The 17,020-nt window shown below is 36.7% G+C and overlaps 1 protein-coding gene across 7 annotated transcripts in view; it reads left to right on the plus strand.

The window, feature by feature from the left end:
- The window catches only part of CFAP54 (cilia and flagella associated protein 54), a 245,242-nt gene that overhangs the window by 40,090 nt on the left and 188,132 nt on the right, over window positions 1–17,020 (plus strand). For 5 of the 7 annotated variants that reach the window (XM_053921909.2, XM_024579348.3, XM_053921907.2 and 2 more), the window contains exons 13-17: window positions 980–1,114; window positions 2,128–2,278; window positions 5,152–5,228; window positions 9,082–9,210; window positions 9,892–10,018. The exons of 1 other annotated variant lie outside the window; for it this stretch is intronic. In XM_053921909.2, coding sequence (XP_053777884.1) covers window positions 980–1,114; window positions 2,128–2,278; window positions 5,152–5,228; window positions 9,082–9,210; window positions 9,892–10,018 — 619 coding nt within the window. The remainder of the gene's footprint in view (window positions 1–979; window positions 1,115–2,127; window positions 2,279–5,151; window positions 5,229–9,081; window positions 9,211–9,891; window positions 10,019–17,020) is intronic. One more of the 7 variants, XM_053921908.1, reaches the window with a different exon arrangement.

Genomic DNA, 17,020 nt, shown 5'->3' on the forward strand with positions numbered 1-17,020 from the left:
CTGCTACTTGCTACTCACTTCATCTTGGGGACAAACCAATCTTCTTGTGCTTCAACTTGCTCATCTGTAAAATGAGGATGGTAATAAAGTGGGAGTGATGAGATGGTACTGACCTCATAGATTGTTATGAGGATTAAATGATTTGGTGTATGTATTAGTCTGTTCAGGCTGCTATAATGAAAAACGCCATGGAACAGCAGTCCTGAACCCTTTTGGCACCAGGAACCAGTTTCATGGAAGACAAAGTTTCCATGGACAGTGGGGAGGCTGAGGTGAGGGGATGGAGCTCAGGAGCTAAAGTGAGCAATGGAGAGCACCTGTAAATACGGAGGAAGCTTTGCTTGTTCACCTGCTGCTCACCTTCTGCTGTGTGGCCTGGTTCCTAATAGCCCACAGACTGGTACTGGTCCATGACCCTGGGGACTGGGGACCCCTGCCATAGACTGGATGGCTTAAACAACAAACATTTATTTTTTACAGTTATGGAGGCTGAGAAATCCAAGATTAAGGCACTGGCCGATTTGGTGTCTGGTGGGGACTCACCTCTGGTTTATAGATGGCTATCTTCTCACTGTGTTCTCACTTTGTGAAAACAGTGATAGGCTGAGAGTCCCTTTTATAAGGGCACTACTCCCATTCACGGGGGCTACACCCTCATGCCTCATTGTCTCCTAAAGGCTTTACCTCCCAACATGATCACACTGGGAGTTAGGATTGCAGGAGAGGATTTGAATACGCAAGCAGTCGATTGTAAAATACACACACACACACACACACACATACACACAGCTCTTAACATGTTGCCTGGAACACATTAAATGTCAACCATTTATACATTTTATTATTATTATTTTATTTTATCTGATTATTTAAAATAAGATGTACAATGAAATAAGTGAGGCAGACATAAGTGACCAATATTGGTCACATGACAAATTCTCTTATTGTTCTCAACTTCTTTTACCACTTTTATTTTCAGAATGTTCAGCCTGATAAAGAAATTGTGGTGGACATGATAATGTTCTTATGGCAGAAGTGCAAATTAGGAATTCAGCGGATCAGTATGTCTGGAAAAGACTATGCAAAATTCACCCAGAAAATCAGCACTAATAAAGTATTCCTTTTTGGTTTTTTTTCACATTTTTAAAAATTAATAATTAAATTGCAATATTTAAATTATCCCCAATTATCCACCTGTGTAACTACCACTTTAAAAACGTATAGCTGAGTGAGCTTTTCTTTTAATGTATTTCCTGTTCTTCTACCAGTTTACTTTTGGGGAAGGGAGGTGTTTCGGATTTTTAAGGGAGGAAAAATTATAGTTTGGAGCTTGGATAAATTTAAGAAAGTTGATACTAGAAAATGCAAGTAAGTAAGGAGCATCAGGCTCTTTTCCTGCAGCCATATACTTAGACTATTTTAAAGAGCTATTCATAGGAAGACAAAAGTCAAGCAAGTGAATATTATAACCTGGAAACTTAGGAGAAAATATTTTAGCAACAACACCGTCTCCAGTGACTCTCAGGCCTCCTGAGATGGGCTACCCTAGGATGCATGGGCAGGGTTTTACCATGTTCTCTGCCGAAGTAATGGTGGGGCGCATAGATGTTATTTGCTCATCTGAGCTCCCAAAATGTGGTGCCTAATTTTGTGCTAAGCTTTGGGGACATAGGCATGAAAGGCAATGTTCAAGCCCCCTAGCGTGGAAGCTAAAACACCTGCTTCCCCCTCACTATTTTGGAGGACTTTGCTAGTGATCATAACAGCTCTTTTTAGGAAGAGCAGTGAGAATTTTGAGGATAATCTTCACTGATATATAAATCAACGCAACAACTTTTCCATTATGGCTGTAATGCAGACCATAAGCATCAGTGAGTCTTCTTTATGAATTTACATAAACATACTTAATATTAAGTATAATCTTATTAGGACCATTGAACGTTATATTATTTATAATTAAGATGTACTAATAAGGAAGGGGCACCTTTATAACATTTTCATATAATTAGCAGATGGCAATTTCAAGGAAGTACTAGGTTTTGAACAGTGTGACTCTTTCTACAATGTAATGTGCTTTAATTTGACTTTGCCATATATTTTCTCTTTTTTGTTGTTTTTTCTTTTTAGTGGGTTTATCTTCTGTGGCAAATAAATGAAGTAATTCACTGCTATACAATAGAAGACTTCGATGTTGTGGTGGTGGCAGAGGTCACGTTACGATTAAGCGAGATACTGGAGTCGTTAGGAAATCCGAGGAGAAAATTTAAAAAATCTCTAGGTAAAATAGCAAATGAAAAGGGATGATATAATATATATATATGTGTGTGTGTGCATATATATATATAAAAGTACATATAATATGTGTGCATTTTATATATATGTGCAGAATTTCAGTTAGAGAGTAGAGAGATAAAATAAATCATCATGTATGCATCATCCAATACTAATAATTATCAACATCTTGTCAATCTTATTTCATTTCATCTCTCACTGCAACACTTTCCTTTTTCCTGAAGCATTTTACAGCGACATCATGTCATTCCACCAGCAAATACCTCAAAATACCTCAGTGTGTGTGTACATATATATAGTATATGGGTGTCTGTCTTTCTTTCTGTTGGTCTAACATTTTTCTTAGAAAACCACAAAGCCATTATTCTTGTATCTTATATTATTTTTGAAAATTTCTATGTTCCTTATTGTGGTATAAATATCTTAAGTCCCTTTGTTCCAATCAAAATCCAAGCAAGCTGACACTTTATTTTCTTACACATCTGTTCTCTCTTGCTAACCTATAACAGCTCCTCTTCTCACCCCCTTTTCAAGCTAATTTTTGAAGACATTGAGTCACTGCGTTACCCTGTAGGATTTCCTACATTCTGGATTTGGCTATTTGCATCCTTATAGTATCAATTCACTTGTTTCTCTACCTGGTCGTTAGGTCTAGAGGTTTGCTAAGGTTGAAGTGATAGCTCGTCAAAAAGAATTCTTGTCAATATCTTATTTTTTGGCAAGATACTTCCTAGGTGGTGCTGTTTATCTCTATTGCATTGAATCAGGAAGCATATGATGCCTGTTGTCCCCCTTTTTGTGATGTAAAGATTTATCAGTGAGTTCAGGTGTTGTCAGTCTGACCTTTTTCCTAGGTTGGTTTCCTCAGAAGTAGATTCTGAGACAAGGAGTTGAGTGAGGTCGTTTACTTGGGGTGTTATCCAGGGAAGCACAGTGGTGGAGTGGAAAAGTAAGACAAAGGAAAGGAAGCCAATACAAAATTCAGTAAGTTAACGAGATTGTACAGAACATGCCTCAGCGAGCTGGGAGGTTGGGGTATTTATACAACTTTTATATGTTATTGGTTGAAGGCTACTGGAGAAAGTAGGGGAGAGAAGTCAGAAGGGGCTTCAAACTTCTGTCATTCCTTCTGTGTTTATTACACTGAATTCTTCAGTGAAGAACTTCATTAGCTACTTGGTTACTTTAGTTAGTTTTTATTGTGTGGTAGACATTATATTTGCTAAATATTTTATAGAAATAATTTGAGACCGTAAGTGATGTTATCTTCTTCCAAAGAAGATTTATACTTGCTTTTGCTAGATGCACGAAGGCACTGCTACTCCAGGGTCCCATTATTCCACTTTGAGAGATTAAGATAATTTGAAGCTGAGATGCTCTGTCTTTGAAGGCCTATTTTCAGTTTACTCTAAGTCCTAGGATGCAGCCCCTTCTGACTTCTCACCCTCAGTGGGTCCTGGGTACTAATCCTCATTGCCGTAGCTTGTCAAAGCTGTCAAAAGTACCACTCAGCTCCTCTGCCGAACTGAAAAAAGTCCTCAGTGGGAAAAGTATCTCTAATGCCACTCTGTACTGCCTGGGCCTTCTTCCCAAGATGCAGGTGATGCTCCCTTCTCAAAGTCCTGGCCTTGTATTGATTATTCATTACCCTCATGGTATACAAATGAAATAAACCTCTACTTTCCAGTTTTGCTAGTTGTCTCTAGGCAGGAGAATTTTTCTAGTTTACCTCTGTCTGGAAGCAAAAGGCCCAATGACTTTTTTTTCTTTTTTAAAAATCTCTTTCTTACTCAATTTTTTTATTGTTGTTCAAGTATAGTTGTCTCCATGTTCCCCTCATTCCTAACCCTCCCACCCCACCCATCCCCACCCCCCACCCTCGATCCTACACGCTTTGGCTTTGTCCATATGTCCTTTATACATGTTGCACAATTTACTCAATTTTAATGTTTTGTTTACTAGTTACTTTTGGGAGACTATTATATTGTTGTGTTTTATACTCTGTTTAATTATAAATGACCTATGTACAATATATTGTATTGATTTTTTTGTTAAAATGTTTGATTTCTAAAAAACTAGTCAATATTGGAACACAATCTATTTATGAATTTGGAAACTTCTAATTTATGTAATGAGGGGTCATCCCCATGTAGATACATAAATTCTTGTAACTTCCAAAATTGTTATTCTTATCACCTTGTTGGCACATAGAACATAAAGTACAAGTCACTCTTTTATATTAATTATGGCAGTCTGCTTCAAAATGCTATTAGGCTGTTTATTAAGTAATGCATTATTTAGTTTAAATTACTGGATAAATTTTAAAACAGGAAACTAACATTGTCATATAAATATTTGTAATTTATATTTTTCTAATTCAAACCAGCCTTCTCTGATATTTCTCTATGTTCATAAGGCTTTTGAACTGTTATTTTCTGAATGCTTATAAATCAACTTTATGAAAGGAATACTAATTTCTTTACCCTAATTTTATCTTTTTGATAACCAAGAGTCTTGATTTGTTTTGTTGTATTGTAAGATGCTTTTATATTAACTTATAAAGAGGAAAAAATTAATTTGTGGAAGAAACAATGTGGTATTTAGTCAAATTCTAAAATGTTGCATCATTTCTAAAATCTTGGGTGATTAAAAAGATAACCAACTTAGCATAATCTTTTTTTATGATTATGGTTCACTTTTCATTTTTCTCCTTTTGTTTTTGGGGTCCTTCCTTCTTTCCCTTTGTTTTTTCCTCTCTTCAACCCTCTCCTCCTACTCTTCCTACTTTTCCTCCTCCTCTTCCTGTACTTCCCTGCCTCCCTCTCTGCCTCCTCCATTTCTCTCTTTCTTTCTCTTCAGATGCATCTTTCAGGAAAGGGACTGGTGAATTCCTTGGGACTCCGAATGGGGATCTGGAAATTCTTCCAATATTAAAGGTATTGCAGAATATTTTGTTTTAGAAATACACAATGAGCTCTTTATTTTAAATTTAGAACTATAAAACATATAATTACCTTTCAAATAAGTCCCCAAATGTGTCCATTTATGCCCAAAACAATGAAAGTTGTTTTCTTTGTCTCAGAGGAAAAATTCTCCTGAAAATGACTTCACTTTAATTTTATTTTCTTAGTTAGCACCCTTTACATTTTGTTTTTATTTTTATTGAATTGTCTGAAATAGTGTTTTAGAATCTCTCAAGATTTTGTTATCAAATAAAAATATAGTTAAAAACATGAATTTTAATTGTAAATAATATTAAATTTGTAAATGTATAATGGTCAGTTATAGAAATAATTTTGAATATTTAAAATTTGGTAATTTATCATTTCTACATATATTTAGAACTACTGGGACATTTTTCTACCTTTTGCTTTTGCTTTAGAAAAATGTACAATCAGCTTTAAAAATAAGATAGATAGCCCTGACTGGCGTGGCTCAGTTGGTTGGGCACCGTCCCACAAAGCAAAAGATCACTGGTTCGATTCCTGGTCAGACCTCACGCCTGGGTTGCAGGTTTGGTCCCTGGTTGGGGTGCATGAGAGAGGCAACTAGTGGATGGATCTCTCTCACATTGATGTTTCTTTCCCTCTCTTTCTCCCTCCCTTCTCCTCTCTCTAAAAATAAATAAAATCTTAAAAAATAAGCTAGATAATCGATCTTAAAAGGATTTATGGTCATATTACTATTGATGTTTTGAATAGGTTGTGATTCATAGACTTACAGAGCAGAGATATCCTACTCTGACCACAAGTTATTACCTGTTTAAAATGCACTTAGAACTGTCCCTGGCACATGGCAAGTCCCAGTTAGTGTTAGTTTAAGAGAATACAGGAGATGAGGGAGATGATTGGCTGTTCCTCTTCTTGATGATGTTTTTTCTTATAATATTTGAGTTATTTACATACATTATGGATCATGTTGCTCTATAGATATGAATGGGAGTCAAGGGAGCAGCTTCATATGTATAATAAACATTCACTTATTTATAGGCAGAACCTAGTATTGTTGTGCAGTAGGGAGGATTGTTTTTACATTTACATCAGTATGTCATACTGTGTGTCCTCTTTTGCAGCTTGCTTTTTAAAACTCAGTATTGTGTTTGTGAGGTTCACTCAAGCTGATACATGTAGTCATAGTATTCATTTTCACTGCTATAGCCAACTTGCTCAAAGTCACACAGTAAGTGGCTTTGAACTTGGATGTGTTGCCTTCAAAGTCAAGGCATTTAGCCACTATGCCATGTTGACTCTTGATTGTAAGAAGGTATCTTCAGGATATTCTTATAAAAGATATTTTTCTTTTTTAAGAAAAATTCTTGTTCAAGCACAGTTGTCTCCAGTTGTCTCTCTAATGACTTACAGTTTTGGGCTTGCCCTCAAAACTGTTATTTGAATTCACAAACTTGAATTGCTTGAAAACCTTCCTCAGCCCGTGATTCTTTATTTTGACAGGGGCTGTGGATTTTTTTTAGTTGGCACACATAAATGTAGTGCAATTGCTGGACTTTACAGCCCCATCCCTCAGCACAACTTTGTCACACAAGCTATAATAATCACAATAATTGGAACTCTGATTCTTGCGTGAGTCATATTTCTATAAAAAGGGTATCATGGATAGTATTTCCACCTCTTCAATTTAACCTTTCTTGTGAATCCTGTGATTCTTCTATCTCCATTAAAGAAAGGAGAGAGAGCTCATAATACTGTATTTTGCCATGTATACTGCACATCCATGTTTTTGGCCCAAACTTTCAGGAAAAAATCCTTTGTTTTAATTCATTTTTTTATTTATATATAAAACCAATGACCATATTCCAGGGTATTATTTTTGCATACAGATATCATTATTGCTTTCTAGAGTTATACTTTTAATATATGAGCATAAATAAAAGAATTAAAAACACATAGATACAGAATTAGTACTACCCATGTATAATGTGCATCTTTATTTTTCCCTCAAAAATTTGGGCAAAAAGTGTGCATTATATATGGCAAAATATGAATACTACATATCTTGAATGGATATATGTAACCAAATTGTGAATGACCCAGGAATGCAAGGATGATTTAACATCAGAAGCTCTGTAATGCAATACACCACATTAGCGGATAAAAAAAGTACGACCACTTCACTAAATAAAGAGATTCAATAGAGGCATTTGAAAAAATTCAACCACATTTTTTTAAAGGATAACTTAGTAAGTCAGGAATAGAGCTTCCATATCCCATGAAGGGTATCATTCGAAGGCCTTCAGTGAGTATTATACCGATGGTAAATGACCAAAAGCAGTCCCTTTATACCTATGTAACTGCATAAGATATCCGTCATTCTTCTGGTCATGTCCTAGAGGGCTTAGACTACTGAGTAAAAAAAGCAGAAAAAAGGAATAAGAACTGCAAAGGAAGTATCAGCTTTGTATTTATTCACCGACAGCACATTTTTAGTAGTAGCAGTCTAAATGTCCATCAGTAGAAGAGTGGATAAATAAATTGTGACATATTCCTCAGTGTGACAACTTACTGCAGCCATGAAGATGAATGAACTAGAGTAGGTCTGAGCCAGAGTAAGCTTGGCATCATTGCCATTCTCTCATATACATTGTAGGAGGAAAACCTGAATCTCATTTCTGTATGGTTCTGGGTTAGTCCTCCAATGAGGGACATTTGCATGAGTTTGTAATGCAAAGGGAAAAGAGAGTTTTTATGCTACAGTGGCAGATGGAAGAAGTGAATTTACTAGCCCTAATGGGCAAGTTCTTGCAATTCACTTCTGTGTAAAAGATCCTTGAGGTTACCAGTAGCCTCCTAGATTCTTAGATTCACAGAGGCAAAATAGTCACTGGCAGCTCTCCTGATCTTTGCTCCCCGGGCCTTCCGATGGTGATAGACACCTCCAGCTCTGTATGTGAGCTCCCTTCCTGTTTGGGATATCTAGAGTCATTCTGTGTTTCTAAGGAAACCCTGACTGACCCATGGCGTTACATACACCAGCATGAAAAACTTTCAACAACATATGGTTGAATGAAAAAAAGCAAACTGCAGAATTTTATGGGTGAATTAAAAATATGCAAAGCAATAGTGCATATCATTAATGGACACGTATACATGTAGTAAAAGTTTAAAAACATGCAAAAGAATGGTAAAGCCAAATTCAAGGACAAGGGCTAACTCTGGGGCAGAGAAGACCAGTGTCATTGTGACAGTTACACAGGGATTTCAGCTGTATGCATGTGTGTGTTTGCTTTAGGTCCCAAAGGTTTTCTGTAGAAAATATGGAGAGTTGGAAAGTTTGAACAAAGTTGGTTGCTCTTTATGTTAGTCTCTATATATGAATAATTACATTAAAAGGTATTTCGTTTTTGAAAATCATTGTGTTGACCTTTGAATTTGATGGAGTCTAAATTTTTAGCTCTGAGATTCTGAGGTTTAAAAAACTAACTTTCAAAATAAAGTGTGAAAATGACAAATGAGTTATATTTTAAAAATTTACCTACACATTCGGTACAGTCAGAATTCTGAAAACCATAAAAGGAAGTTGTGTATATGTTTGTGAAAAGTCTAATTTATATTTGGAAAAACGATGACATGTATTCATTATTACACCCTCATTAATAGTACTCCATATTTAATCAAAGACAAATACACTTAGTAAGAGATATAACATTGGTAACATAGGATAGACTATCTAAATTTGTTATTTGGTTTTGAATTGTTTTTGAAAAAGTTCAGAAATGCTGCATATGATTTTTCCTCAACTTTTATTTTTATTTTTTGTTTATAAAATCACTAGAAAAAACCCTTGGAACAGTTGTTTTTGGCTTATGAACTTCTTGACAAAGCAATTGGTGGAATAAATTTCAATTGCATGTTAACTGCTTTGCCAAATGGATCATCAGTGTTTGATCACTACTATGCCAAGGTAAGGACAGGAAACTCTTCATTGCAATATTTTACTGTTCATGTTATTACAGTTGTCCCAAATTTCCCCGTTTGTCCCCCCTCTACCATGCTCAGCCCCCACTCCCATAGTCAATCCCAGGAGAACTCTTTTTTTTTAAAGATATTTATTTTTAGAGAGAGGGGAAAGGACGGGAGAGAGGGAGAAAACATTGGTGTGCAAGAGATACATTGATTGCTTGCCTCTTGCACACCCCTACCTGGGGACCTGGCCCACAACCCACACCTGTGCCCTGACTGGGAATTGAACCAGTGACCTTTGGATTCTCAGGCTGGTGCTCAATCCACTGAGCCACGCCATCCAGGGCGATCCCAAGGAAACTCTTATATTGACGTTGTACTTAAGTAGGACAAGGACTGGCTTTGCAAGTAGATAAGTAAATCATGATTTGTGGTGGCTTCCCTCTCATAAGCCAGAAATATATTCACTTTCCTTTCCCCCCCAAAAATCAAGAAGAGTGAGGAGTCTTCGAATTTGTCATTGACGATGAATTTGTAAGGCAGAGTGCAAAGGGTTGAGAAATGAAGCAGGTTTTAATGGCTAGGAGTAAAATGGTAACTTAAGTGCTTATAGGGTAGGGCTATTTTTAGCATGTCTTGGTAACTGTATTTCTTTTTTATTTTTACTTCAACTCTGTCAAAGTACACCCATGATATACATGAAGACATTTCCAAACCAGTCACACCAAATAGTTTTATGATGGATTTGAATCTTGAACTAATTCAAGCTCAGCACCGAATAGCTGTTGTGCTTCTTGACCAAATGCAAGGTAGTAGTCATCAAAGCAAATAATTTGTTCTGAATCAATTTTAAGATAAATTTAAGTATAGAATGAATTGAATTTGTAAATTATGTTATTGTAAATTAGGTGTTTTCCAGATAAATTTTATTATTTTATTTTTTCTTCTCTGGTTAATATTGAAAATAGCTTCATTATTCTTTATACCTTCCCTAGCTAATAAGTTAGTAAACTTCTAAAAAATTGTTTGAGATATAGTAAATTATTGGTATTTCATTAATTCAACGAAACAGACACTTATTGAGTGCCTACCAAGACCCAGGAACTGTGATAGGCTTGGTATAAATGAGACACAGCCTCTACTTTTGAGCTTATAGATAAGTAAGCCAACTGTAACCATAGAGGTTGCTAAACGTAATAGAAATAGGCTCACAGTTTTTGTGCTGGGCACATAGAAGAGGAGTAGCTATATTACACAAGAAAGTCAGGGATGACTACCTGGAAGAGGTGATCATTGATCAGAAAGCTAATAAATATCTTTTTGAAGATGGAAACGAGACCATCATTTTGGAAAGAGAAAGTAATATTTAGCAGGGTGGAAGGACAATTGTATGGTACAGTTTTAGGTACGACTGGGACTCTCTTGTGGCTGGATAAAGAGCACAGGGGGTGTGGGGAATAACAGACATGCCTAGGAAGGTAGGTCACAGATAGGTCTTGAAGAGCTAATGGTTCACATTTTAGCCTGGAAGCTGATGAAAAAACTGAGAAAGACATCTCCGACAGCTGTCAGGGCAGATGGGTTGAAGCTAAGTAGTGCTTGCCTTATTATTAGGTAATACAAATAACATGTTTACTTGATCTCAAAATAGGACTTAATATCATTAGGTCTAAAAACTCTTCTGTTCAGGATTAAATTTTGATAAAACCAAATTACTCTCAACATGATTATATAGCCACTATTAATATAACCAGCAATTTTCCATTTTAAATTTGTGAGTAATTACAGAATAGAACTGAGTGTTGTGGCCTAAGATAACCTCTGACCTGCATCTGAAGCAGTCAGAATCACTGACATCATCTCTACAGCTAAATAGACTTCATCAGATTCAGGTCTCATTAATTAATTAGCTAATTTTTGAGTGTACACTTTTACCCACCAGCTTTATTAAGATATAATTGACATATAACATTGTGTAAATTTAAAGTGTACAATGTGTTGATTTGATACACTTATTTATTGCAAAATGATTACCACCATAGTGTTAGCTAAAACCTCTATCATGTCTCATAATTACCACTTCTTTTTTGTGGTGAGAACATTTAAGGTGTCTCTTAGCAACTTTCAAGTATATAATACAGTATTATTTCTATAATCACCATGCTGTACCTTAGATCCCCAGAACTCATATTTTAAAACTGGAAGTTTGTAGCTTTTGACTAACATCTCCCCGTTCTCTCCACCCTCGCAGTTCTGTTTCTGTATGTTCAGCTTTTTTAGATTCCATATGTAAGTGATAACATACAGTATCACTTAGTTTCACTTAGCATAATGCCTTCAGGGTCCACAAGTTCCTTCTTTTTCATGGCTGAATAATATTCCTACACATATGTATATGTGTGTGTATGTGTATGTATATGTGTATACATTTTCATCTAATACATATACTACAACTTCCTTACCCATTCTCCTTTGGTGGGCACTTAGTTTGTTCCCATATGGCTGTGATATATACTGTTGCAGCAAATATAGGAATACAGATACTCTTTGAGATCTCGTTTCCATTTCCTTTGCTGATATACTCAAAAGTGGGATTGCTGGATCATATGGTAATTCTATTTTTTATTTTTTGGGAACTTCTATATTCTTTTCCAAAGAACCAATTTATATTCCCACCAATAGTGCACAAGGTTTCCCTTTTCTCCACATATTCACCAACACTTATCTATTTATTGTCTTTTTGATAATAGACATTTTATTTAACATGTGTGAGGTGATGTCTCATTGTGGTTTTGGTTTTGCATTTCCCGGATGATTAGTGACGTTGAACAGACACTTTTTCATGTGTCTGTTGGCCATCTGTATGTCTTCTTTGGAAAAACATCTATTCAGTTCCTCCACTCATTTTTTAATCACATGTGTATGTGTATATGTAATATAAAACTATTGAATTGTAGAAGTTCTTTATATATTTAAGATATTAACTGCTTATCCAACATATGATTCGCAAATATTTTCTTCCATTCTGTAGTTGCCTTTCAGTTTGTTGATTGTTTCTTTTGCTGTGCAAAGGCTTTCTAGTTAATGTAGACCCGCTTATTAACTTTTTTACTTTGTAGCTTGCACTTTTCCTGTCAGATCAAAAAAAATTGTTGCCAAGACAAATGTCAAGATGCTTTTTCTACTGTGCCTTCTTCTAAGAGTTTTAGGGTTTCAGTTCTTAAGTTTAAGTCTCTAATCTATTCTGAGTTAATTTTTATGTATGGTTTAAGGTGGGGTCCAGTTTCATTGTTCTGCATATGGATATGCAGTTTTCCCAACACCATTTATTGAAGGGGCGATTTTTTTCCTCATTGATTATTCTTGGCTCCATTGTCAAATATTAATCGAATGTCTATGTATGCTTTTATTTCTGAGCTCTCAATTCTGTTCCATGGGTTTGTCTATTTTTATGCCAGTACCATACTGTATTGCCACTATAGCTTTGTAGTATAGTTTGAAATCAGGGAGGAGTGGGCAGAAGATGGAGGAGTAGGTAGAGACCCCTTGCTTCTTCACACAACCAAAAGGAGGACAACCAATCTGAAATCAATAAACAACCAAAAGCACTAGAAAATCAAACTGCATGGAACTCAAACAACCAAGGAATTAAAGAAAAAAATCAACCAGAACAACCAGACTGGTAAGGTGGTGGACTGGGCCAGCCAACTCAGAAAAACCGCTGCTGGGACTTTGGGGGCAGGGCTGGCTGCCCTGGGCAGGCTGTGTGGGAGGAGCTGACTTAAGGGGATTCAGAGGTGGCTGTGGGCTACAGTGGGGTTGCCACGGTAGGAGAAGCTCCCAGTCTCACAGGAGAGCCTGAGAGTCTGTTGAAAAGTGCCCTAGAGATGAGCAGGCGAGCCACACCATTCTCTCTCTGGCCACTCCCCACCACAGGAAGTGCTGCTGTGCAGCAAAGAGGGTTGCCCTGCCCAGGTGAATACCTAAGGCCCTGCCCCCTTACAATCTGTCAGCTGCGCCAAGACAAAGAAATGAAAGAACAGAGAAGAGCCTCAGAAAGAGAGTTAAGTGGGGAGGAGATCGCCAGCCTGTCTGATGGAGAATTTAAAGCCCTGGTAATCAAAATGCTCACAGATCTGTTTAAGCATGGTTGAAAAATGAGAAAACAAATGAAGGATACCCAATGTGAAATAAAGCAGAATGTTCAGGGAACCAACAGTGATGGGAAGGAAACCAGGACTCAAAGCAACGATTTGGAACAAAAGGAAAAAATAAGCATCCTTCCAGATCAAAATGAAGAAAAAAGAATTTGAAAAAGCGAAGAGACTCTTACAAACCTCTGGGACAACCTGAAATGTTCCAATATCTGAATTACAGAGGTGCCAGAAGGAGAAGAGCAACAACAAGAAATTGAAAACTTATTTGATCAAATAATGAAGGGAAACTTCCCCAATCTGGCAAAGGAAATAGACTTCCAGGAAGTCCAGGAAGCTCAGAGAGTCCCAAGGAAGTTGGACCCAAAGAGAAACACATCAAGGCACGTCATCATTAAGTTACCCAAGATTAAAGACAAGAAGAGAATCTTAAAAGCTGCACTGAGAAAAGGAAAGAGTTACCGACAGAGGAGTTCACATTAGACTGTCAGCTGATTTCTCAAAAGAAACCTTGCAGGCAAGAAGGGGCTGGAAAGAAGTATTTGAAATCATGAAAGGCAAGGACCTACATCCAAGATTACTCTATCCAGCAAAGCTTTCATTTAGAATGGAAGGGCAGATAAAGTGCTTCCCAGATAAGGTCAAGTTAAAGGAGTTCATCATCACCAAGCCCTTATTATACGAAATGTTAAAGGGACTTATCTAAGAAAAAGAACATAAAAAATATGAATAGTAAAATGACAACAAACTCACAACTATCAACAAATGAATCTAAAATAAAAGAAAAATAATGGAAACAAAAACTAAGCAAACAGCCAGAATGGGAACAGAATCAGAGGAATGGGTATTACACAGAGGGACTTCAGTGGGGAGGGGGAGGGGAGGAATAGGGGAGAATAGGTACAGGGAAGAAGAAGCATGGTTAGTAGGCATAAGGTAGACGGGGAGAGAGAAAAAATGGTATAGGAAACAGAGGACTCAAAGAACTTACATGTACAACCCATGGATGTGGACTAAGGCGGGGGGGAATGCTGGAGGGCTGGGGGGGCAGGGCAGAAGGGGGATAGAGGGGAAAAAATTGGGAAAACTGTAATAGCATAATCGATAAAAAATATTTTTTTAAAAGAGTGGGCTAAAGTATGTTTACAGTTCATATGGAAAATAATACAATCATTAATAAATAGTAATACAAGAATAAACTGTTTTGCATACTCAAAAAGAAAAAAAGAAATCAGGAAGTGTGATGCCCCCAGCTTTGTTGTTCTTTCCCAGACACTTGTGTTTATGAATGGATCCGGAATTTTGTTGTTTTATTGGGAGGCGGGGGCAAAAATGAGACACATCTTATGCTGCCATGACGCTGCCGTCACCCCTCTGTTATGCCGTTCTTCCATCTAGAATAATTCCTGTCAATTTTTTCATTTATGACTTATTTTTGAAGATATGTTTCTAAGACACCCTACGATCTAATTTTTTTCTGGTAGTTTCCTCATCTTGTTGAATCACATTAAGCTGCATATATTGTCCATTTGTCCTATTTTTGGTGAGGCTAAACATTATTATGTTGTTAAGGTAGTGTCTACTGAATGGTACCTCTTCCTCTGTATAATGAAAAAGTAACTGGTGTTGTCTGGTGACAGCTTTGAGGCGGAATGAATGTCTTACTACCCAACAGATCTTTCTCATCCAATAGTTTTAGCATCTACTGGTGATCCTTCTGGAATGAGTTATTATGGTGGCTCTGCATGGTGACTTTCTAATTGAACTATTCATGCTACATTTACTTGCTGTCATTCTTTTGTGAAGAACTGTCCCTAATTTTTCCCTTTCAATTTTTTGAGTTATACAATGGGCTAGATTTCTTTTTTATTAAATATTTTAAAATCAGTTACTATCATTGTTCTTTCTGATGCTCAAAGTCACACATTTTGCTATTGGGAGGCCTCAGACTGGATTCTCTGTTCTTTTGCTGTCTCCTCATTATTCTTTGAGCAATTTCTTGATTTCTGCACAACAAAATATTCTAGACCTACCTTATGTTTCATCCTCCCCAGACCTGGAATCGAGTCATTTTTGTAAGGATTCCTGGTTTCTTTTGGCAAGAAATAGCATTATAAAACCAAGATCTGTAAGTGAGGAGTGCTCATTGTTATTGGGATGTCAATTAGTTTTTGTTGTTGTTGTTGGTAGAGATAAGAATATGCATTTATTTATATCACAAGTTCTTTCTGAAATTGGAAATTCAAAGTCCAGCACTGTGCAAGTCTACAGTTTCCCTTTTGTATTTTCCTTCTCCTGTGTTGCAAACTCTGGTTTCCAACAATGTCAAAGTAGTAAGTCATTTGCTTTATCCTGACATATTAACAACGTACTTTAAAAATTATTAAACCAATACCACCATTAACAACAAACATAACATGTAAATAGAGGATTTCTTTGTAGCTCATTTTGTCTTAGAATATATGACACATCAGAGGCTGTTCAACTTTGCTTGAGTTATCCCTAGAAAACATACTTGGTGTGGGGGAGAGCAATAATAATTAAAGTATCTGTGTCATATATAAATTGAAGACCTTGATAAGGTTTTTATCATAAATGAAGTCACTTAGAATAGTAACTTTGAATATTCTTTCATTTAAAAAGATTCGGGTCCGGAATGTATTTCAAAATGTGAATGACATGTATGCATCAGGTTTTCTTTGAGACAACTAGCTCATGATTCTCATTTAGTAGCTATATTATCTTCTTTAGTGGAGAAAGAGTGTTTATTTGTTCACAGAGTTACTAAACAGTTCATTCTCAAATTGTGCTCTGTAAATCTTTGAAAGCCAAATGATTCTCTGAGTTTTTATCAGCGAACACTTGAAAATAATGAAGGTAGAGTTGAACTTAAATTTAAAAGGAATATTCTGTTACTATTTCTTTCTAGTATGTCTGGGTCTCCTTGGATTTTTTCTCGGCTTTATTGGACTGCCACTCTAGCACAGGTTTTCAGCTTGTTCCTCCTGTCTTTCCTCACTCTGGTTGGCTGCTGCCAGACTAACATGGCCTGCTTTTGTCATTCTTATGCAAGAACTTTACAGTGGTTGCCCTTTGATGACAGTGGCATTAAATATGACTCATCGTTATTGGGCAGTCAGAGTTTCCCTGCAATCTCAACCTTTTATCTCCAATAATTATAATCTTGAGAGCTATCACTTAATTAGCATTTACGATACCCTAGGTACTGAGAGAATGATGCATTATTTTTTGCATTGTGTTGCTGTCTCCAAATAGTTAAATGTCCTTATCCTTTGCCATTAAAGAAATCTTACATTCTTTAATGGTGTCTGTTGGCATCTTTTCAGCAGTCACCATCCCATGGTGACTGGTGTGCATTAGCACAAATAATTAAACCTGAATGTAAGGGGAGTGTTGTAAGGGTACCAGGAACCATCATATACCTTCAAGGACAGAACAAAATATTGCCAGGTCTCTTGAGGACCAGACCCGGAAAATGAAAAACCAGTGCACCATTCCCTATCTCCCTGGGCCAGCATACCTACCTTTATGCCTTTCTCCTCCACCCAGCTTTCTCTCTTTTCTGCTCCACCTCGATGGTCAGTCCCAGTTGTGCATCAGGACGTCTCGCACTGCCCACCATCACCTGGCAATAAT

Source organism: Desmodus rotundus, chromosome 3, assembly GCF_022682495.2.
Source record: "Desmodus rotundus isolate HL8 chromosome 3, HLdesRot8A.1, whole genome shotgun sequence".
In the NCBI taxonomy this organism is placed as follows: domain Eukaryota; kingdom Metazoa; phylum Chordata; class Mammalia; order Chiroptera; family Phyllostomidae; genus Desmodus; species Desmodus rotundus.